Below are 25,409 nucleotides of genomic sequence, written 5' to 3'. Positions count from 1 at the left end.
AATTGTAAAAATATTGAAGAAAGAATCATTCAGAATACATCAGATGCTACAGCTGAAGTTGAAGGAAAAGATGCCATTACGCAACAGGGAGTAGATTCGGTTGAACACGAAAAAGTTGGAGTTAAATTTGTTAGATTTGGAACACTCAACGTTAGGGGTTGTATGAAGGCATTGAAGAGAGAAGAAATTAATGATGAATTGATGGATCATAATATCGATATCGCCGCACTACAAGAGGTGAATGTGTTGGGCAGTACTGTGGAGACTAAAGATTATAGATGGTTTATTGAGAGGAAGAAAAATAATAAAGCAAGAGGATTAGCATTCTTACTAAGAAAAGGAACGGGATTAGAATTAGGTGAGATCAGGAAAATAGGATCTTTCGCCATTTCTACATCAGTGAAAATCAACCAGAAAGTTAAATTTGTATTAATAAATGTACATGGTCCAAATAAGAAAGCATCCAATTTCTTTACCAGCTTGGGGAAAGAGATAGACAAAGATCATATCAAGAGGAAAATTATAATATTAGGTGACTGGAATGCTCAGATAGGTTCCGAAATGATAGAAAAGGGATTTCACAAGCACGTCGGCAATAAGCTAGGATTTGAAAAATGCAACGAAAACGGAGAAGAGTTTAAGTTATTTCTAGAATTACATAGTTTGCAGAACGTATCCTCAAAAATAGGACAGAACACCGAAGTTACATGGAGGAGTGGGAATAGAGAAAGCCAAATTGATCATATAGTTAAAGCAGTATGTAGCGATGTGAGGATTAGGTTTATCCAAGGGTATTGGAGTATAGTAAGTACTGATCATCGACTCATAGTAATGGATGTGAAGCTGATAGATACTGTTTTAGCAAAAAGAACAAAACAAACTCACAAAGTATTAGACGCAAATGCTCTTAAATATGATGTTATTAGAGAAAAGTATCATGATGAGCTTAAAAAACATAAGCTAGTTGAAGAGTCAAATTTAGATGAGTGTTACGACGGGATCGCGAAAAAAATGAGAATTTCAGCAACAACTGCTTTGAGGACTTCAAAGATGCCATTGACGCCAAAAAGGAAAAGCGCATTGAACCGACTGAATAAAGCGTTGAAATTGTACAGAAAAAGGCCTTACATGATAACATACAAACATAAAGTAGAGAACAGGAAAGAAGAATATCAAAAAGCAATCAAACTACACGAGGAAAAAGTTATCAAAAATTTCTACAATGATTTAAATGACTTTGATGTTGGAGTGAGGATAAGGAAATCGTTTATGTTCTTGAAAAAATATGTTAAAAGGAAGTCATTTAAAAAAGCTGAGGTTACCACAAAAGTTTGGAATGATATATTAAAACAAAGTGCAGGGCCAGATATACAACTAGTAGAGCAACAGGATTTTTGTCCATTAACAGAGCCACCCACAGAAGAACAGATGAAACGAATAGTGCAAATGTCTTGTAACGGAAAATCACCAGGGGCAGATGGAGTTCGAATGGAACATGTTAAATTTGCTGATGAAGAAACATTCCAAAAATTAGTACATACAGGGGATGGCCAAAATGTTTGGGATAGGCAACTTTTTTTTCTCTCACAAAAAAGTTCAACAAGCTATAACTTTTCATAGAGCGCATCAAAAAATCTCAAACTTTGACTGTTTGTCAACCTATTATGTGTGCATCATTGGTACAAATTTGTTCTCGATTGATTAATATTTCGCAAAGTTAGAACCGTTCGGGTAAAACACTATTTTTCAGACCACTCATTTTTGAGGTGTCATATCTCGGAAATCAGTGAACCGAATTGAATGAAATTTTAAACGTACACTAACAATTTATAAATGCTTCACAAACTATTAAAACATAGGTACTTTTTAAACGTTGAAAAAAGTTATCATGGATTTTTCTCGAAAAAATGTAATTTTTTTACATTAATGTCAATAAATTTTAGTGTTGATATCCAAAGATTTTTCACTTCTGTTCTCAAGTTATCTCTAATCAGATATATTGGAGCCTATTTAGATTGAAGGAAGAACACATTTAGTAATTTTTGTGTGGTATTGTAAATTTGACTTATTTTCCTCTATATGGGTGAAAATTTCAATCCGGTATAACTTAATTCGCCGTGAAAAAACATTACATTTTATAACGTCGTATTAAGTTTCAATATATTGTTGATAAACGTTAAAAAATTCATTCACTTCGGTTCAATGGTTTCCGAGATATGACAGTTCAAAAATTAGTTGTCTAAATAACAGTGTTTTACCCAAACGGTTCTAACTTCGCGAAGAATTAATCAATCGAGCCCAAATTTCTACCAATGATGCACATATAATAGGTTGACAAACAGTCAAAATTTGAGATTTTTTGGTGCTTTCTATGAAAAGTTACAGCATGTTGAATTTTTGTGTGGGAGAAAAAAAGTTGCCTATCCCAAACATTTTGGCCATCCCCTGTATATGGAGAAGAATCTGGTTAGAAAATAGAATGCCCATAGAAATGACGAATTCGATACAAGTGCCTATACCCAAGATTTGTAATCCTAAATCGGCAGATGATTTTAGAAGAATTAGTTTATGTAACGTAGTTTACAAGCCGTATGCTAAGTGGTTAAGAGACAGACTAAAGGAATTTACCGGAGATCCGGGATTACATCAAGCTGCGTTTACCGAAGGGCGATCAACAGATGATCATGTGTTCGTAGCAAAAAGGGTGATGGATGAATACTGGAACGCAGGGAAGACTTTGTTTGTAGCATCGGTAGATATAAAGAAAACTTTCGATAATGTGAGCTTGACAAAACTAAGGGACATTTTGAGAGATCTGGATGTTCCTACTCACATTATCGATAGGGTGCTTGTTTGTGTAAAAGAGGATAGAGCTAAGATCAAATGGCAGGGACAGTACTCAGAGACAGTGAAGCGAGGAAAAGGGATAAAACAAGGGTGTCCGTTATCGCCATTTTTATTCAATCTAGTAATACAAAGTGTTTTGAAAAAAGTAGTAGAAAGGGTTCCAAACCTGACTCTTTTGGAAATTGGAGTATTTGTAATACCAATTTTATTGGCTTTCGCGGACGACATCCTTATTATGGCAGAGGACCAGGGTAAAATGGAAGAAATCATTACAGCGCTAGAAGAAGTTTTACGAGAGGTAGGTTTAGAAATCAATAACCAGAAAAGTCAAATCCTAATAAGAATACCAAATGCCATAAATCCACCTCCAAAAACGATTGTTCTAAATGGAAAGGATTATGCAACTTGTGAATCTCTCAGATATCTAGGAGTTATTCTTACTAGTACATTGAACAGGCCAGCTACCACTAGACAGAGATCGATTAATGCGGTTAAATCTGCCAAAAGTGTTGTACAATTTTGTAAAACATTTAAGCCTTCATGGGAAATCGGTAAAATTATTTATAAAACTGTCATCGCTCCAGCCATGCAATATGGTACAAAAGTGTCTACTATCACAAAACGAAGTCGCTTGCAATTAGCGAAATATGAGAAGCTTATTTTAAAGGATATATGGAATAACTGTAGAGACAAGAAGAAAAGGTTTAACATCAAAAAAGAACTGAATGGGAAAACCATTAATAGAAGAGTCAGGGTAGCCAGAATTAATTATTACGGTCATGTGATAAGAAGGCCCAATATGCATCCGTTAAAATCAGCGTATAAATTCAAATTTTGCTTCAAAAAGGAAGGCAGACCTAGTTTTACTTGGAAGGATTCATTGCGGCAGGATCTTAGGAGATACCGAGGGATGACACGACAAGATTGGAAAGAGTTAGCAAACGATAGAGAGAAACTAAAAAAGAAAGCAGAAGAAATTTACAAAGACAGCTGTAGTGAAATTTCAAGCGGAGAGGAAAGTGTGTAAAAAACACAGAAAAGAGACGTTAATCTAGACAGTATTTCAATTGTAAGAACATCTACACGACCAGTTTCAATAAATAGTCAGAATAAGGAAACATACTGTTAAAAGTTCCATTCATTATTGTTTGAAGATACTTAATATAGGATTATTCACTAATCATGGAAAGAAAGAATATGAAGCTACTGCGTCATGGCACAGGAATCAAAATCCCAAGACATGTGAGCGTACCTTTATTATCGGTTTATATCAGCAAAGGTAAGTCATTATTGAACGGTAAAATATTGTTGTGATTTGATTACATATATCTATTTATTCCTTTCACTGTTTATTTGACATAGCTTTTTACAATTTCCATTTTTATATTGTGGGGAGAACACTCACACACACCCACACATACACACGGGGAGGGGTAGCCTAAGGGAGTTAAAAGAACTGATGACCGGACTCAAGTTCGTGGAGTAGCCAGCCTTTTGTCATGAGATAGCAACTTTTGTTGACTACCGAAGGGATTCAGCAATTTTAACTCACCCTGCTACAACAAACCATCACGTAGATAATTCCCTACCGGAATTATTCTGCAGTCATAGGTAATCCTTGCGCTGATGGTGGGTACACATTTATCATCATCATCATATCGAGTTTTGCAACTTTTCAAAATATCTTCTTCTTCTTCTTTGTGGCTCTACGTCCCCACTGGGACTTGGCCTGCCTCGCTTCAACTTAGTGTTCTTTGAGCACTTCCACAGTTATTAATTGAAGGGCTTTCTTTGCCTGCCATTGCATGAATTTGTATATTGTGAGGCAAGTACAATGATACACTATGCCCAGGGAGTCGAGAAAATTTTCCCGACCGGAACGGGAATCGAACCCGCCGTCTCCGGATTGGCGATCCATAGCCTTAACCACTAGGCTAACTGGAGACCCCGTAAATATGTAATTTACTAAAATTCAAATATATTCCGTTTTGTTCAACCAATTTTAAACCTTTTTCCATAAATCAAAAGCTGAATACAATACCATTCGATCATCTGAATACAGGTTTTGATTCAGATTGATGAAATTCAAGATATTAGCGAGTTTTAGGGACGTTCTTCTTAAATTTTATCACAATTACCAAAATTTTTTGAAGAAATGTATTTTTTTTTTCAATAAGAAAAAACCAACATAAAAATTCTTTCTTGACGTTTATTTGACATATCATATGTAAGCGAGTTACAGTAAAAATTTGAGCTCAATCGGAGAATTGATTACGGAGAATGAGATGCTTGAAGTGAGCGACTCTGCTTAAAAATAGAACAAAAATCGATTTCAAATCATCAACCTTGTATGGAAAGTCGAAAAAATCTGCTCTACTGTAATTTTCTTCTTTCGCGTTTTCGAACTCAGGGCACCAAAAATGATCATCAGCTTACCGAGTTCAAAAATGTTGTAAACTAGTGAATTTATGTAAGAAAATTATCTTCACGAACATAAATATAGAATTTTTTTTTCGTAAAGGCGTCTTAACCTAAAAACCTTACCAGTTTTCGGCATGCACTCGATTTTGGAATGGTACCCATATGTTGTCGGAAGACGTTATCCAACGTCAAAACCTTATTTGATCTGATATAATTTCTGTCTATTGTTGACAATGATGAGTTTATTGCTTCCGGGTGGACTGCTCTATGATCTGTAATTCACATATCGAATCTTCCGACACATGCAGCACCAGAGTCAAAGGATTTGCATTCCATCAGGAAGAAAGACGTGACCAGAAATGGCACGTCTTGTTGATGAATAAATTACGCTTTCTGAAAAGAAGCTTATACTCCAAAAGCACGATAATGCTCCACCCCATCAGACCCAGCAGCACTACTCACTTCAATCGAATCCGTTCGTCATCTGTGGGAAATTCAATCTTCGGTGCCATGTAGTTGACCGGCTGAACCTGCACGGTGTAGGTGGCGTTGCTGCACAGCCGGGGACTGTCCGGCAACCGGTCGTACTCGTCTCCTCGGTCGCAAGCCTGGAAGAAAACCGGAGAAAAAAAAAATAGAAGTGAAACTCATGGAAAGCCATGTCCAATACGAATGGTGCAATTAAACCATGGCAATCCCAACCTCAATCTGAATCGTCCAGCGACCGTAGAAAGTTTTCAGATCCTGTCCCACTGTGAGCCGGGTCACATAATCGTCCAGCCTGGAAAGGGTGAAGAGGTCATCGGTGCTATCGTCTTGGTCTTGTTGCTCCTGCTCTTGCAGCTGTTGTCGGTGGTGGTTCATGCCGTCAACAGCCTCCGGGGAATTGTCACCAGCTGAGAATGAAAGTGGAAGGTTGAAAGTTGATTAAAATGCTTCGTTCTTCATCCATTTTATCATACCTAGTGGCTATTTGGTTTCAACCCTACTCCCTTTCTAGAATGTGTTATAGGTATTGCTTTAATATTATTTGCATGTTTTCTTTTGAATCATCAACTGATTTAAGTGTTTTAAATTACACTGAAGTTTTTTTACGCGGTTTTTTTACGCGGTTTTTTTACGCGGTTTTTGTTTACGCGGTCCGTCCTAAAAAAAACCGCGTTATTTCAAAACCCGTCGTAAAAAAAACCGCGTTATTTCAAAAACCGTCGTAAAAAAATCCGCGTTTTTCAAAAACACGCGTAAAATAGTCAGCACCACATCTAACGTGACTTGATTTTTTTAAGACGTTTTTTAAAATAACGCGGTTTTTTTTACGCGGTTTTTTTACGCGGGACCATTACCGTCGTAAAAAAAAACTTCGGTGTATAAAGATTTTCAGACTAACTTAGAGAACTATTATAATGGAAGTCGGACTCAATTATCGGGAGAACACTCCTCCAGGTAGTTCTTCTGAGGATTCTTCATGAAATTTTACCAGGGTATTCAGGATTAATATAAAATCCTTCTGTCAATTCCTCCAAGAACCTTCGTCAGAGGATTACATTATGAATTCCTTTCTCTTAGAGGTCTTGAGAAGTTTTCCAGGAATTGCGTCTGGATTTCTCTCTAAGAACATGGTCTGTCGCCCATCAGCGGAGCCAGCATTTTCTTTTTTCTTACTCACTCTCCTAAACGGGTTACGTACAAAAGGCTGAATCACATAAGGCTGAATGATCAAAAGGCTGAAACACATTAGGCTGAATGATCAAAAGGCTGAAAGCATCAGAAGGCTGAAAGATATGAAAAGGCTAAAAGATATCACCATGTTGAAAAGTTTTGAAAGTTGTAGAGAATCGAATGAAATGACATTTTGGACATTTATGACTAATCTATTGGTCTTTGATAAACATTTAACTCGACTTGAAAATGATCATAGGAAACAAAAGAATCTTTGCTCGAAAGTACATTTGGTCAAAACCCATTTACCGGACGAGGAAGTATATGACATTCAATCGATTTGACTATTCATCGAATGGACATCTGGTCACGTGAGCTAACTCTAACTGATGAAAAGACATTCTAGTGGAACATAATCTTATGGATTTTGGTATCATAATGTCTATGTTATTGTACACTCTTCAGTATCATATCGGCCAAAACCCCGTTAAAACTAAACTATTTTAGCTCAAATTGACAAAGGATTTCGCCAACAATTTATTTCCACTCGTTTGAAGTATTATGTGTGTCAACTCGGAAACTAAGTTGAATAAGTCTTAGATGTAAACAATTGTTCGGGTAATTCGGGTAATAAGCGGTAGTTGAGGCAAAAACTATTGTACCTAACTGTTGCTCAAACATGTTTAAACTTTGTTCAGTTCTAAATTTATAACGCGTGCGAGCTCTAAATTGAACATTAGCGAAATCCGCGAAACTAAAATGGCCATACCTCCATCATGTTTCTACAGATCTTAACAGATCTTACAGGTCTAAATTCAATCGCGGTGCAAATACCACGTGTAGTCGCAGCAGTCATCACATCACCCGGCCACGTGGTGAACTTTTTTCATGAAATACCAAAGAACACTATGAGCATGAGCATGAGCATAGATGAAATACCAAAGAACACTGTGATGGAAAATTTGAAAACCAGGTCTGTTGCCTTAGGCGACTATCTCGCGCGTATCTTTGGCTGCGACCAAAAGTAGTCGCCAAAGTAGATTTTATTTTGATTCTTATTACTAAAATGGTCATATATTTGCGCCATTTCAATTTTGGCAATCTTTTGGGCTAATTCAATCTCTTTTTATTGAAGAGTGAACCAGTCCGACCATCGTGTGTTTCAAAAAATCTAAATTCCTGGAGCTGTATTTCAATATCCGAGACCACAATGTCGTACCAAAGGATCTATGATGCATTTCCCTGTGACATAACATAATAACGACCAAACATGTAGATGCGGCACAAGGTTCTAGTCCTAGGAAAGAAGACACATAGGGTTTAATGAAGATAAGCGCATGTGAATTCAGAGTCGAATGGGAACCGAGCGGGCAAAAGCTCTGACAGGCAAGTTCAATGCTTTGTCGACCAAAAAATTTAAAGGGCTCAGTTCATTTTTGGCTCACGTTCTGTTGGAATACAATACTGCTTGAAAGAATAGCCTATTTTATAAGAAGGAGAAACATCTGGTAAAAAGTGAGCAGCTTCAACACCTGAACTTAAATTATGGTTCCTTCAACATTTTAAAAGAAGGTTTGATAAAAAAAGATGCAGCTAAAACACAGTAAGAACAGCCTATGTTCAAAAGAAGGGGAAATCTCCGATGAATCGTTTTTAAGGAATATGGGCACGCAGAAGCTCGCTGCATTTTACACATTGGTAAGAATGCCAACACTGAATATATGCAAATACCTCAAAAGAACAGCCTATTTTTAAGGACAAACATCTTTAAATCCCGCTTTAACAGTGCATCAGAACTTCAAACGCACAAATCTCAAGAAGCAAGCTTCAAACATCAGTGTGTTGCATTATTTTGCTCTTGCTCACTCGTAACAAGCTTAAACAAAGAAGATCAGGTGGGCTGGTTTTGTTTACGAAGAGATTTGTGCCCTCGAAATCGTGAGTAGGTGCCAAAGTCGGCCATTGTGACGGCCATTTTGGGATTCTAACAAGTCTGTCCTTAATAGAAGGAAAAATCACTCACGGGAGAGTTATTAGTATGCAGATATTATCATCAAACCTTTTTCCTTGGTCGTTATACTGTAATATTTGCGGCCACAATACTTACTCTTCCATCAGAGATTTTTCCCGCTTTTTTAGAAAGGCTGTTCTTTCGAGGTAAATGCATAGATCATAATTTAACCATTCAACTAGGCTGCCTAGTAAACCTCCTTAGTATTAAAATCATTATAACCCATTCGCCTTAGTGGCATTTGAGGCCTGATATCCTTCGGCATAATGACACAGCACCAACGGGAACGACATTTCGGCAAATGCCACTCCGGGGAATAGTATTCCGGAAAATATAATACTTTGTGTAATACCATCTTTTAAATCATTAAACCCTCAGCTCAGATTCTATAAAATTCATTATTATGCATATTTCAAGTTTTGGAATTTGCCATGTTTCAGCCTTTTGTCATTTCAGCCTTTTGAAATTTCAGCCTTTTGTTACATATCCATAGTTTCAGCCTTTTGTATTCAGCCTTATGTGTATTCAGCCTTTTGAAATTCAGCCTTATGTTACCATCCCGAAGCTTTGGTCACTGCCATGTTCGGAACGAAGATTTCCCGTTTGAAATGTGATAATGGAGGTGAATATTGCAACAAGCGATTCGTGGGGTTCTGCCGTAATAAAGGGATTCAAATCGAATGGACTGTGCCTTATACGCCAGGAGCAAAACGGAACCAGTGAAAGAATGAATCGCACTCTTGTTGAAAAAGCGCGTTCGATGCTAGTAGATTCGAAGATCGGAAAAGTGTTTTGGGTCCAAGCAATGCAAGTAGCCGCGTACATCTCGAGTTGAACAAAACCCCTTTCGAACTGTGGGAAGGACGGAAATCGAATGTTTCGAAGCTTCGCGTGTTCGGCTCTGTAGCATATGTCCATGTTCCGAAATAACGTCGTAAGAAGTTGGATCCGAAGGCGAGGAAAGGTATTCTTGTCGGTTATTCGCCAAATGGTTATCGCGTGTGACATCCAGAGAAGAAAGAAATTGTGATTGCGCGTGACGTTGATTTTGTAGAAACGGCGGAATCCGAAGAACATGCCGAAGAAGAAATGAAGAACTCGAAGAATCCAGCGAATGAAGTTGCAGTGATCCGATTGCCCGCAGTGGAAGAAGAAGAAGATGAAGAAGCTGTTTCTGATATCAGTTCTGAGTCCGACGAAGAAGAAGAATACGCAAGTTTCCGCGAAGAACCAGTGCAAGGTTGTAACCGATGGTTTCAAGCTTCAACTCGTAACTTTATCACGAGACATCAACAATCAATTTACCCCCTTAACTGCAACCCTGTGCTATGCTTACTGGAGCTACAAGAAAGTCACTCTTTCTCCCAACACCCAACCTACGGTACCACTCACTATGAGGGAGTTTGTTAACAGCGGTGTGAACTGTGGCAAAAGACACTCAGCCGCAGGAGGCAGTCATAGGTAGGGCGAGGGGCATGGCACTCCCGAATACGAAATGCATGAACACGACGAATTCGGATTCGTTCGTGTGCCTTATGGAAAATTGTACGGTAGCGAGCTTGGCAAATAGCACTGTAACGATTATTCTGTCCCAACCGCTCAAGCGAGTAGAAAGTGCGCGCCGGAAATTTAAACTACGAAGTACGCAAAAAGTGCGAGTGCATGGTGGTGATTTTTTTTAACATGTTTTTTTTGTTCTTTAATCTGTAGGACTAGTGTGGTTAGTACTTTCTTAAAGTAAAGTTAGTAAACTTAAAACTATCCAAGTACGGTTAAAGTGAGTTGTGTGTATTAGAAGCTAAAAATGTATAGAAAACCTAAAATCTATTGTTCTTAAATCTAGGGTAAAGTGGCACATTATCGCCGAACACTTACCGTGCTCATCAAATTAGGATAGATCGTGAAAGAAAAACCATCCGACCCTGTGATTACTGTATCCACTGAGCATAGTACCGGGGGGGTTACAAGGTGGTGGTGGAAACGAGATTGCTGAACGTTCTGAGAAAAGATCAGTACGCGATCGCAAAGCGCCAGGGTGGCATAAAGACTACGAGGTGGAATACGTCAGTTATGCACTCAATGCGCTGAGTTATGTGGACAATTTGCCTGAGAAGTTGTCGGAGTTGAAGATGCGAAGTGATTGGCCGCTATGGAAGAAGGCAATGCAAGAAAAAATGGATTCACTGGCGAAGAACGACACCTGGACTCTTGTACAGCTGCCACAGGAAGAAAAGCAATCACTTGCAAATGGGTGTTCAAGATACAGAAACCCGAAGACGATCAGCCGACTCGCTACAGAGCAAGGCTCGTAGCGAGAGGATTCACCCAGAAGCATGGCTTCGATTATACTGAGACTTACTCACCCGTGGCCCGTTTGGACACTCTGCGCACTGTATTGGCTTCGGCTAATCGTGAAGGAATGGCTGTTCATCAAATGGACGTGAAGACAGCCTTCCTGACCGGTTGATTGTTTGATTTGTCTTTATTAAAGAGATTTTCAGCCCTTGGCTTACCTTCCTGAATGGAAGACTATCTGAGGAAATCTATATGGTGCAACCCGACGGATTTGAGCAACACGAAGGACTAGTCTGTCGGCTGAACAGATCGCTTTATGGGCTGAAACAAGCTTCTCGTTCGTGGAATGAGCGGTTTCATCAATTTGTGCTGCGGCTTGGTTTCAAGAGGAGCGATAACGATCTCTGTTCCAGACTTGTCCAAGTGAGGAACACTGGGTCCATCTTCGTAGAGTTCTGCGCTATGTGAAAGGGGCGATCGACTTCGGACTGGTGTACAAATGAGACAGCAATGGACGTTGCTTGAAGCCTACTCAGTTGCCGACTGGGGCATCCTTCGTCAGATCGTCGGTCGGTTACAGGAGCGGTGTACAAGGTATTTGATTCAACGATTAGTTGGACTGCGAAGAAACAAACCACGGTGGCCTTATCATCAACAGAGGCAGAACTACCCGAGCAGAAGGGCATACCTTACAAATACCATACGAAGAACAACATGTGCTCTAATACCTAAAATTGTTATTGCTGCGTTATTGTACGAAATGTTATGAGAACGTCACAATAACAGTTGTAGATATTTGAGCAGAGTTTGGTATTGATGTAGTGAAAATAGCCGAAGAACAAGATTTGCTATTACATCATGAAGTCATCGAACATATGAAACATTTAATAACAAGAAATGTTATTAGTTTGTTATACAATAACTTTGGAATAGCAAATACAGCAATTGAAATTTAAGGTATGCATTCATTATTGAAATAACAAGACTTGTTATTTTCTAGGTGTTATTTATACAAAATTTTGGTATTCGTTTTTGTTATTTTGCCTCTTATTACCACCTAATGAAGGCATATCAAGGTATGATAGTATTTAAGATAAATACCTTGATATGTTATTCACTTGTTATTTTCTTCTGCTCGGGTAGTTGCTCTGACTGCTGCTGCGTGCCACTGCCAATGGTTGGTGCGTATTGTACGTGATATGGGATTCACTTCAACGAAAGCTGTATTGGTGCACGTAGATAACCAATCAACCCTTCGGATTGCTTCTACCCCCAAAAGGACTAAGCCAGATTAAAGCATGTGGATGGTAAACATTTCTTTGTTCGAGAACTGGTTGATAAAGGATGTAGTGCAGTTGACTACGTTCAGTCTTCAGAACAACAAGCAGATATGCTAACGAAGGGTCTTCCCGCACCAGCGTTTCGGAAGTTTCGTCTCTCTATTGGAGTGGCAGATTGCAGTGTTTGAGCGGGCGTATTGAGTTGGCAATCCCTGCTACCTATATTTCTCTCCCTGAATACGAACCTGATATTGTTCTGTCATTCATATGTATTATGTTTACTATTATATAACCTTGACCTGAAATCATTCAAGACAGGTTTTTTGTACTCGATGTTACCGTTTTATTAGAATAAATGTTTCTATAGTAAATGCGAAGTGAATGTAGTTTTTCGATTCGGTGATTCGACATCTTCCGTCGTGATAACACTTTAAATTCCCCTTACGAAAGTAAAGTTCTTGGACTAACGCCACTTGGGCTGTACCATTTTGCATAAGTCTACAAAGATTGATCGTTGCTGTTCTTTTGTGCTGAAGATTGATCTGCGCTATCCTAACCCGACTAGAAAATTATATCAAGATTATATCATATTGTGTTATGATGTTATACTATTTTTCAATAACTTATTGAGTTATAAACTAGATGCAAGATGATGTTAAAAAAACTAAAATTGTAACAAAAACCACACTGGTCTTATCAAGATAATAACCTATTTTGTCATCATCAGATCAAAATTATAACAGAATGTGATATTTATATTAGCTTCAGGATTTCTAATTTCTATCAAAATGTGATACAATTTTGAAACATTATTGTCCAAATGTCGAAGAATCAAAACTAAATTATATTACAATGAGATGTCAAACAACATTTATAACATAATGTGATATAATTGAATTATAGTTTTTCAAAAACACCAAGGACGTTGAACATGATTATATCACAATGAGTTATAAGTATCATGATTTGTTATAATTATGTTATATTTTTGTTAGAACTTTCTAGTCGGGAACCGTAGCTACTACCCAAACTAGGTAAGATTAAACTCTTAACAATCACAGCACAAAAAAGAACAGCAACAATAAAGCCAGATCGGTATCGATTTGAGTGCGCCAAAGGCAAGGATGCACAGAATATACTGTGTAAAATGCATAATGCGAAACCATATAGGTGAAAATTTAAACTAATTAATAACATCTTCATAATCCCGCCCTTATTCAGCCTCAAGTATGAGATTGAAGAAGGGCAGCTGATTGTCTCGGAGAAACACAAGGTCCACCGCACTATTGCTCCGGTTAGTGCAGTAAGGGCAAAATACTGTGGAGGGTGCCCTGGTACTCCACAGGCTCCGTTTGCGATTAGGTTTTTATAAGACCCCCCTAACCATTCATTCCTAGGCACGGTAAGCGTAAAGCCGCATAACACCTTGAATTAGGGGTCACCTGATTAGTGAACTCCTACCACTGGAACAGGCGGTCCGTAGTGCTATTCTTAGCCAGTTGAACCAACCGCTACCGACACTACACAGCTATCTAGGCTGATCGGGAAAAGAAGTTAATAAATGATCAACTTCAAACGGGCCCGAAAAGCCGTGCTCACTTCTAACAAAAAATACAAAAATAAGAAACAAAACAAACAGCGCATCAATCTTTTGTTTTTCGTGGGATGAAAATGGAAGCCACGTGCTTAATAAGGGAACCAATACCCTAAATTTTCATATTTTTGTATGAACGATATCTACTTTCGAGGCTGAGTTCTAAAATAGGGGGATTAGGGGTGTCGGAGTTCGAGGTAAGCGAAATTGAGCAACCCCTCGGTCATCGGCTACAAATCGCCTACTACCAATATGCAAATTTGTTGGCTATCTATCTGCGCGGGAATTTGCCTGCGATTTTGATAATTTATTAAAACAATAGGTTGGCCTTTTGCTGCACACTTCAGTGCCCATTAGATTTAGTTAGATTGAAAATTGCTATATGGGCAGTCGGCAGTTTAGTGTAGTGCTGTGTTTTTCTAAACCGCGAGTTTCATTATGCTACACTGAAAGAACGCGAGAAACGGTGAAGATTTCACCAATTGTCCGCCACCAAATCCCCGCAATTGCCCCGGATAGCACTGCGTTTGGCACGTTTCAGGGAGGCCAAAACGTAGAGAACTAGTCCAGCTATCGAACAAGGGGCATAATGAACACCCGGGGCGAAATGGGCACCCCTGGTTTTGCCGAAACCATTGACATTTATGTTAAAATTTTAATGCATAAGTGTAAAGGAACAAGACATGGTTCTGTTTTTCAAAAATACCATTTATATTGCTCCAAAATAATCAAAATATCATTGAAATTGAAATGTGTTTTTTATATGGTGAAAATCTTATAATTTCGAAGCAGCAGTAAATAAGGTATTACAAGTGTTGGAGTGTATCCACTATAAAAAACAAGTGAATTGTTACCTCATCTACATGTATACGGAGATTTAGTAATGGCAGACAATTAAACTGTTCATAATAAATACAAAATTTCCCATAAATAATTCGAAAAGGGCCCATATAGCCGAGGCGGTAAACGCACGGGTATTCGGCATGACCATGCTGAGGGTGACGGGTTCGATTCCCGGTCGGTCCAGGATCTTTTCGTAAAGGAAATTTCCTTGACTTCCTTGGGCATAGAGTATCTTCGTGCCTGCCACACGATATACACATGCAAAATGGTCATTGGCAGAGGAAGCTCTCAGTTAATAACTGTGGAAGTGCTCATAGAACACTAAGCTGAGAAGCAGGCTTTGTCCCAGTGAGGACGTTACGCCAAGAAGAGGAGAGAGGAATTCGAAAAGTCCCAGTGAAGAAACAGGGGTGTAAGCAGTAATAAATAACAAAAGTTCCATTAGCATTAGCATTAAGCAAGTCGCACAAATTCGTAGGTGGTACAGTTCTGGATCGCTGTTATGCATCCTTCCTGTCCGTTACCAAAGCACAAAGATTTGGGACTAATCGCTGACTCTTAGAAAAGATTGACGCAATCCTCCAACGGTCGAGTGCTGTCCTGGCCACGTCCTTGCGACAGCTGAGGGAAGGGAAAGGAAGATTAGTTGGGCACCTATGAAAGTATATAGAGACCTCTACATTCTTTCAGGCCTAGGCGTCACGGGAATTTGGGTGTTAGTGGAAGGGTAAAGTTCAAAGGAAACGTTTGGTCAACGTTCAGGTCACTCAATATTGTTGGTTGACGCCTGGTTCCTTTCCCAAATTGGTTCATGTTGGGTGTTCGATTTCAAATCTGAAATTTAAAAGGAGAATTATAGATTTACCTGAATCCTCCTATATGAAATAATAGATTTACCTGAATTCTCCCGAAATAAAACATTTATAATAAATAAAACAGAACACAAAAATAAAGCAAATAATATCAAATATGGATCCTACTATGATCAAATATTTATTTCTGGAAACAGCCAGATTTTAGTTTGAACGCAATTAGTGTAATGAACATGATGATAAGTATTATAGTATAAAACGACAAAAGCTTGAGGTGTAAAAAAGTCACTTAGCGAGACAGGCTATCTAAAGAAGATTGGATTATTAACAGACAGACTACTTAGGTCCATAACTACTAGTCTATTGTGGAATCGGTAAAAGTGTACAGAATTTTAGTTGAAATTTGGAAAGCAAAAAATCAGTTTCAATTCCTTTTCAGGCAACAAAATTCACGAGCGAATAAATCAATCTGATTGATTTTTGAACAGTTCAATTTGTCTTCAGCGCGGCTGTGATTTTATGTTGAAAAAGTTACAAAAATCATCTAGAAGTATGAAAATAGTGAAAATTCTGAATAGTCAATGAATTGTGAAGAAATTCATTCCGAACGAAATAAATCCAGACTAGAGTACGGTGTTGCAATGATCACAACAGTTGTAAAATCACGAAATTTTGGCAGGCCAAACATTGCCGGAACAGCTTGTAATGGCTAGAGGTGTCATACTAACATGTAGGGTACAATATCAACAACAACAATATTGTGGTTTCATAAAATGGATTGTTGGGAAAATTATTGTTAATGATCGAAAAGGAAAGCTTTACGTTAAATAAAATAAATTACCTTTTACCGCTGAAATAATAAGTATTAGTATTAAAGTATTAAAAAAATTACATGAATCATGCATGTATGTGTATTTGCCTGCCAAACGATGCAGTTTTGTACGCACGAGATCTTACGCGAGACATAAATTAGTAACAGCCAAACAAATTTCACAAAATCAATGACCATTAACCTATAAAACTATTTAACACCATACTTCACTACTTTGTCCGTCACGACGTCCACCTGTAATTTCTAGCTGTTTCAGCTCTTCGATTTTCCAGTTATCCCAGATTCCTGCTTCGTTGTCCCCTGGATCTTTATGCTGTCGTGATCCACGGTCGGACTGATGCTACCGGCAAATTTTTACTTCTCCTGGACCAGCAGCCATTTGACCTGCCGCTGTAACTCATCTTGTACACGTTTGACCTGCAGCTGAAGGTCATTCTGCACTTGCAATCTTGGACTCCAGGTTCACGACGTGTTGATCCGCTGCCTGCATGGTTGGGGTCATATCTTTGAGGACACTTTCAAGCTTGATGATTCGTCGTGTAACATTGTCTTCTTGTGAGATTGGTAAACATTTCTCACTTTTATATTTATACATTTGAAAAACAACAAATTTTCAAAATTTTCACTCTGACACACGCGAACAAACACGAAACGCGTCCGTACACGGTAATAAATAACAAAAGTTCCATAAACAAAAAATGCTTAAATAAATCAAAAGTTTCTATAAATAATTGATTTTTGAGCAATTAAAAACGTCAAAAATGCAATGAATAAATTAACTGTTGCCATAAAAAACCATTTTTCCCACCAAATAACTTTGAATTTTCCATAAATAAATCCGATTTTTTCATAAGAAATTAGAAAATTCACAATAAAAAAAAATATCGAAAAAGCAATAAAAAATTCAAAAAATGCAATAAAAAATGACTAAATTACCCATGAAAAACAAATGCAGGAAAGTATGAGGCAGTGAAATGCTGAATCGCACTTATATGACTGGAACGACTGAAAAGCCTGCGTAACTATAATTGCAATTTACCGAGCAATTGCTTGCTGTCCGAAGTCGCTATCGCTCGTCAGGACCTAAAAAAGGGATAACATCTATGTTTGCATTATACCGGGCAAATTCTTGGATCTGTGGTTTGCCTAGAACCGAAACAATGCAATTGCACGCCTTCTGCCGCCTCAGTTCCTCAATCCTCTATGCGGCTTCGCCGCATGGTTTATGTAATTTTTTGGCTCAAAATGCATTTACGTTTATTGCTCGTTTTTTGACATTTATTGATAATTTATTTTTTCGTTTATTGCACTTTTTGAATTATTTATTGATTTTCGGATATTTTTTTATTGTGAATTTTTTAATTTATTATGGAAAAATCGTATTTATTTATGGAAAATTCGAAGTTTTTTGGTGGGAAAAATGGATTTTTTATTGCAACAGTTGAATTATTCATTGCATTTTTGACGTTTTTAATTGCTCAAAAATCAATTAGGGTGCCTGTACCAATTACAGCACTACCTAAGGAAAACTATTTGTACAAAAAATAACGACAAGACCAACGAATGTCACCAATATGTTAAAAGATAGTTTAGTTTCCATACTTTACAGGAAAAATATAAAAACGGAGCAAAAATTATTTTAGTATTTATTATAGCGTGTGCCAATGATAGGAACCCTGTCCCAGTTATGGCTACATTTTATAGCTTCGGTTCCTTTTCGCGCTATTTGCATGCATTTCTTATGGGTTTAGCCATAATTGGTACACTATGGCGAAAAAGGGTGCAAGGAAGCCAAAATTTTAAGGCAAATGATTTATTTCTACCATAATTTGAGCAAAATGTGGACTTTAAATGAATGCAATCATCTTTTGTGAACGTGATCTGTTGTTGACATTTTTTTTATTGTTGATGTATATCGTTAAAGGGTGAAAATCAACTATAGCGAATAAATGGTACTATAGCCATCATTGGTACACTTACCCTATTTATGGAAACTTTTGATTTATTTATGCATTTTTTTATTTGTTTATGGAACTTTTGATATTTATTACTGCTTACACGTCGTGTACTGAGTACACGCACCATGAAAAAAGCACGCTTGTGATACACAGCGTGAGCGTGGAGTTGCTGAGAGTTATCGAAGATGCGACTGCTCGAGGGTTAACCTCGAGGGTTAACCTACAGGCTTCAACTCGTTGTCTAACTAACTACCGTCACTAACTAATTACCGAAAACTTCCAGAAAAAATCCACCAAATAAACAACTCGCAAAAAAATTAGCATTTTTTACATACCAAAGATTTAAAAATAAAGATACGAAAACTCAACAAACATGTGCAAACTACAAATCTTTGGTTCATTTTTTTTGTTTTCAAATTGAGCTTTTGAGCCCACTTTTTGGAGTTTGATCTTAACCCTGGAAGCAGTCGCAGGTCAGTGAAACCATTTGCACTGAGTTAAACTCATTTGAAACTCTTACCAAATGATTGGATCTTTTCCAGGAATGAGTTATGGTCAATTAACTTGAACTTTACGAAATGATCCGGAAAAACCTCGGTAGCAGAAAAAAAAAATCGAAATCGTATGATCCGGATGCAACAGTTTCACATAACATCAACTTTGTTCTTCCAGCAATCTCTGATTGGCCGTATTCCATGCTCTTATCCAAAGTTTCCACAATGGCTGCTTCAAAGGACAAGTCCGCAAATTACGTCACGTTTTAAGGAAGGAGAGTGGCAAGATAAAGTACACTCATTCCAGAGGTTTCATACAAAAAGTGGTCAATTTCTGCGTAACGTAATTTATGGACGTTCCCCAATTAGAAGTCCTCCTTGTCGCAAACTATTCGCAGCGTGAAATCAGTGAACTGTATATCCTCCACTGCACTGCTCATATCATGGTCGCAATTTCCAGGAAGCGAAAATGTCAAATCAATACCACTGACTGCCCGGGAAAATGAATCTTCCACACTGGGGAAGATGACCAAGAGAGTGGTGCATGTACACGTACAGTACAGTACACGGACAAACTGTATCCAATCTTCCTACGACGAAGATTTTCGTTTGCTCGAAACAGTAATTTTCAAAGTGTCAATTGCACTTTAAATTCATCCCATGTGATATCCATCTGCCACGTTCCGTAATAGTTCTGTTGCGTTGGGATGGGATGGGTTCCTCAGTTCCGCTCAGCCATCAACAGAATCAACACATAGACGAACCGAGAACTGATTTGTAGTTTTTTTTTTCTCGCTGTTTCATCCTGTTTCGAAATAGTTCTGTGAGGAATAAGCGAAAGATGTTTCGCCGAACGCAATTTGGGGGTACGTATGTAAGATTTAATACAACAAATATTAAAAAAATTAAGCTAAATGTTGATTAAGATCATAACATTAAGTCTGTCTCCTGTTCTGTTCCTCTATTCTTCTCAACCAATGAAGAACTACAAATTTTAATGATCGTTTTTTTCTGCCAAAACAATCATTTTGAAGTATAACTTGTAAAATTCTCAACTTTTTTTTAAATAACGAACAGTCTTGTGCATGTTCGATTTGAAATTTTGAAATGTTAAATATTTGGTAAATTACGTAGTTCATATTTGAACCTGAAAGAAAAAAAAAACAGGTACTCTGCTCAGAGAAGACATAACTGTTGCAATAAATATCAGGAAAAAGCCACTAAAATACAGCAAATAAATGCGATCCCACTAATGCCGTACCGTCAACAGTGTTTATTCGGCCTCGGATGTTTCCACGGTCTGTACCGACACCACGAGTACATTCACCATTTCGTCACGTTCCACTCATGACTTTCCCGATGCAGCCAGCACAATAAACAAACATCCGCCTTTTTCATCTGTCTCCCACAGCCCCCCCCATCCCAGCTTTTGGATCCGTGACTACCGTTGTATTGTGGTTTCGCTCTTGCTCCGGTGTTAGATTGAGAACCCGGGCTGTGGGCATGGTTTACTTCCTACCATGTTGGTGTGAAATGAATCCCCTGAGAGAATAGTGATGTGAAGTCATTAAACATATTGAAAATCACACATTTTTCAGAACGCTTTTTTAAGCTGTTAAGATTATTTAACTAAATCATGATTAATAACAAATCCAAATTTGTATTAGTATCGGTCGTCGGAGTCGTGTGTTCAGCAGTGCTGTCAAGGTAAAATTGAAGCTGGTTACTCAAAGTTTACAAATTTCAGCGCCCCTATATTGGTACGCGAGATGAATGCAGCATGGGCGAGAATGCTGCAACACCGTACGAGAGCGAATGAGGCACGTTACAAACAGGCGCGGAACAGGCAGAACTCAGTCTTCCGGATGAAGAAGCGCCAGCAGGAAGAACGAGATCGCGAAGGGCTGTACCGTGCTAAGGTCACACGAAAGTTCTACGAGAAGCTGAATCGCTCGCGCAGAGGCGTTGTGCCACAAGCCGACATGTGCCGAGATAATCACGGGAATCTTGTCACGAGCGAGCGTGAGGTGGTCGAGAGGTGGCGGCAGCATTACGATGAGCACCTCAATGGCGACGTTGCAAGTACCGAAGGTGGCGTGGTAACAGATCTAGGAGTATGTGCACAGGACGAAAGACTTCCGGTCCCTGGCCTCCAAGAGATTAAGGAGGAGGTTGGCCGGTTGAAAAACAACAAAGCCGCTGGAGCAGATCAACTACCAAGCGAGCTTCTAAAATACGGTGGAGAAGCACTGGTGAGAGCACTACACTGGGTCATTACCAAGATTTGGGAGGAGGAAGTATTACCGGAGGAATGGATGGAAGGTATCGTGTGTCCCATCTACAAAAAGGGCGACAAGTTGGATTGCGGGAACTACCGCGCGATCACACTACTGAGCACTGCCTACAAGATACTCTCTCAAATTTTATGCCGCCGATTATCACCGATTACAAGAGAGTTCGTGGGGCAATATCAGGCTGGATTCATGGGTGAACGCGCTACAACGGACCAGATGTTCGCCATCCGCCAGGTGTTGCAGAAATGCCGCGAATACAACGTGCCCACAGATCACTTGTTCATCGATTTCAAATCGGCGTATGATACAGTCGATCGAGAACGAGAACAGCTATGGTAGATTATGCACGAATACGGATTCCCGGATAAACTGATACGATTGATCAAGGCGACGATGGATCGAGTGATGTGCGTAGTTCTAGTATCAGGGACACTCTCGAGTCCCATCGAATCTCGCAGAGGGTTACGGCAAGGCGATGGTCTTTCGTGCTTGCTGTTCAACATTGCGTTAGAAGGTGTAATAAGGAGAGCGGGGATAAACACGAGTGGAACGATTTTCACGAAGTCCGTTCAGCTGTTTGGTTTCGCTGATGATATTGATATGATTGCTCGTAAATTTGAGACGATGGCGGAAACGTACATCCGACTAAAGAGTGAAGCCAGGCGAGTCGGATTAGTCATTAATGTTTCGAAGACAAAGTACATGATGGCAAAGGGCTCTAGGAAGGAATCACCGCGCCCGCCACCCCGAGTTTCTATCGACGGTGATGAAATCGATGCGCTTGAAGAATTCGTGTACTTGGGCTCACTGATGACCGCCGACAACGACACCAGCAGAGAAATTCAGAGGCGCATTGTGGCAGGAAATCGTGCTTACTTTGGAATCCGCAGAACTCTACGATCGAACAAAGTTCGCCGTCACACGAAGTTAACTATCTACAAAACGCTGATCAGACCGGTATCCCTCTATGGGCACGAAGCATGGACCCTACGTGCAGAGGACCAACGCGCCCTTGGAGTTTTCGAACGGAAGGTGTTGCGTACCATCTACGGCGGAGTGCAGATGGAAGACGGGAGTTGGAGAAGGCGAATGAACCACTAGCTGCATCAGCTGCTGAGAGAACCAACCATCGTCCATACCGTGAAAATCGGGAGGCTACGGTGGGCGGGTCACGTCATCAGGATGTCGGATAGCAACCCTACTATAATGGTTTTCGAGAGTCATCCCATCGGTACAAGACGACGTGGAGCGTAGCGAGCTAGGTGGGTAGACCAAGTGGAGGACGATCTGCGGACCATACGCAGAGTGGAGACAAACAGCCATGGACCGAGTGGAATGGAGACGGCTACTATATACAGCAAAGGCCACCCCGGCCTTAGCCTGATCGGTAAGGTAAGTATCATCAGTGGAAGTCGTGCCTACTATGGGCTCCAGAAGAAACTGCGGTAAAAAAAGATTCACCCCCGTACGAAATGTACCATGTACAAAACGTTAAAAAGAGCGGAGGTTCTCTACGGACACGAGACATGGACGAACCACGAGCTCGCTGCACTTTACGGCGAACCCAGCATCCAGAAGGTGGCCAAAGCCGGAAGGATACGATGGGCAGGGGATGTTGCAAGAATGCCGGACAACAACCCCGCAAAGTTGGTGTTTGCTAACCATCCGGTTGGTACAAGAAGGCGTGGAGCGCAGAGAGCACGATGGGCGGACCAGGTGGAGCGTGATCTGGCGAGTGTTACGCGTGACCGAGGTTGGAGAGCTGCAGCTGCAAATCGAGTTTTATGGCGGCAAATTGTTGATTCAGTATTATCATGAATTTGATGTTAACTAAATAAATGAATGAGGGAAATGCCTGGCGAAATTCTTCAATATTTTTTGCATGATTATTGCAGGATTTTCTTATAATTATTCCTGGAGAAATCTGTGGACGATATGTATTTCGGAAAACAATAATCCAGTCAGAATACCTGAAGAAACGCATAGATAAACGTTTGCAAAGATCCCTAGATTTAAAAATTCTTGAATTATTTCTAAAAGTTTTTTTTTTCTAAAATTCGTTAAGAATCTACGGAGGAATTGTTGGGGTTACCCTTAGTAAAAATTCCGGATATTTTTTTAAGGAATTTCCTAAGAAATCCCTGTATAAATTCTGAAGGAACCCCTAGACAAATTTCCGATGATTTTTTTAGGCAAATCTCTAGAAGAATTGCTTAAGTAATTCTCGCAGATTTTTTTGAGAAATTCATAAGGGAATATTTGAAAAAAAAAAAAACACTTGAGATTTTTTTAAAAGAATACCTGGAAGAAAAAAAACCGGGAGAGTTTCAGAAACGAACCTTGATAGAATTTAAGACCGAACTCCAGGACTTATGGACTTATTTTAGAAGGAATGCATTGGATTCTTGGACTTTGAAACCAAGAACAAATTTATGGAGTAATCTTAAAAGGAATTTTTGAAGGAATCTCCATGGAGGTTTTTAAAGAGTCCCTAGAAGAATTTCCAAAGAAATCTATGTATGAATTCCTGAAGGAGTCTGTGGAAAATTTTCAAGAGAAATCGTTGAAGAAATTTTTGGATGATCTTTCGATTCTCTGTAGGTATCACTGAAAGCATTGCTGAAGAAATCCGTGATGACTTCCGAAAATCATTCTCGTATGGATTCCAGAAAAAAATGGTGGGATTTTTAAGGAAGCCCATAAAAGCTTTTCAGAGAAATTTCGAATAAATTTCTAGAAGACCTGCTATCGAAAGTTCCGAAGGAAATTCCGAAGCGATCCATGGAAGACGTTCTAAAAACTTTCACAAGAAACCCGTGGAAGATCCTGGATGATTAACCAATAGAATCCTTGCAGCAATATCGGAAGGAAGGTTTTATAAAAAAAAGTCTCTAGATTAATTTCTGGGGTTATTTCCAGAAAACTTGGGATTTTTTTTAAAGGAAACAAAAATTTTTTTTAGAGAACCTCGTATTTCTCATGCTTTTTGATGAAATGGCATGCAATTGATCTTAGTAGGAGTTGTATGGAAATTTCTTATGAAATTTCTTCAAAAATTTTAAAGAAAACTTTATAAAAAGTAATGCTGATAAAACTCCTTTGTTAAATATCTTAATATAGAGATTTTCCGGGTATTCATCCCAAAATTTCCCTATCGATTCCTTCTGAAATTTAAAATTGTTTTTTTTCGCAGGAAAGTTCTCTGAAATTTTTGTTGGAGTTCCTCGAGAGTATGCTTCAAATTTCTCAGTTAACTCCTACTATCTTTCAGTCATTTTGCAAGAAATTCGTTCAAGAATTACAGAAAGAAACCTAGTAGAGATGGTTGTCGTAATTACTCCTGTCATTTTTGTTTTTCTAGAGATTCTTTGACGAATCCTTGGAAGAATTTTCGAAAGATCTATTTTTTTTTAAATCTAAATGAATTTCTGGAAAAAAAATAAAAAAAAAATCCATTGAAAAAAAACTGACGAAATCCCCTGTTGATATTTATGAAGAAATCCTTAGACTACTGAAGGAGTCTTAGGAAATATTGCTGAAGAAATTCCTGAAGATGTTTTAGAAGGAATCCGTGGAGGAATTCCGCAAGGATGTCTTGGTGTTTTTTTTCAATATATCTTCTGTTCAGTTACTGTTGAAATCGATGGGGATATTCTTAAAAAAAAATCCCTTGAGGAATATCTTTAAAAATCACAGAAACACATCTGAACTCAAGAAGAAGTTGTTGGAGAAATTCTTGCAAGAATACCTGGAAAACCCTTTGGTGGAATTGCTATAAGAATTTATTGATAAATATTTAGAAAACAAATCCTCGAGAAAGGTTACAGTATTTTTTGCCAATCATTCAGAGAAATATCCAAAGCCATTTTTTTACTGCTTTAGCAGTTCTTTTGGTAGTTTTCTTAGCAAATGTTTTAACCATATCACTTTCTGGAATTCACCCAGTATTTCCTTCAGCAATCTCTTCGAAAATTGCTTCGGTACTGCCAAATCAACTTTTGTAATTAATCATTAATGTTTTTAAGATTTCTGTAAATCCTCTGGGAAGTTCTACATCTATGTCTTTTGG

At 38.7% G+C, this 25,409-nt stretch overlaps 1 protein-coding gene across 9 annotated transcripts in view; it reads right to left on the bottom strand.

Moving 5' to 3' along the window:
- Nucleotides 1-25,409, bottom strand: part of LOC109417893 (protein dachsous) — a 111,319-nt gene that overhangs the window by 49,781 nt on the left and 36,129 nt on the right. For all 9 annotated transcript variants that reach the window (XM_062846633.1, XM_029860638.2, XM_019692073.3 and 6 more), the window contains 2 exons: nt 5,971-6,164; nt 5,731-5,876 (listed from right to left, as the gene is read on the bottom strand). In XM_062846633.1, coding sequence (XP_062702617.1) covers nt 5,731-5,876; nt 5,971-6,164 — 340 coding nt within the window. The remainder of the gene's footprint in view (nt 1-5,730; nt 5,877-5,970; nt 6,165-25,409) is intronic.

Source organism: Aedes albopictus, chromosome 1, assembly GCF_035046485.1.
Source record: "Aedes albopictus strain Foshan chromosome 1, AalbF5, whole genome shotgun sequence".
Lineage (NCBI taxonomy): Eukaryota > Metazoa > Arthropoda > Insecta > Diptera > Culicidae > Aedes > Aedes albopictus.
Note: the sequence above shows the minus strand (reverse complement) of the source record. Positions and strands in the feature narration are given on the sequence as shown.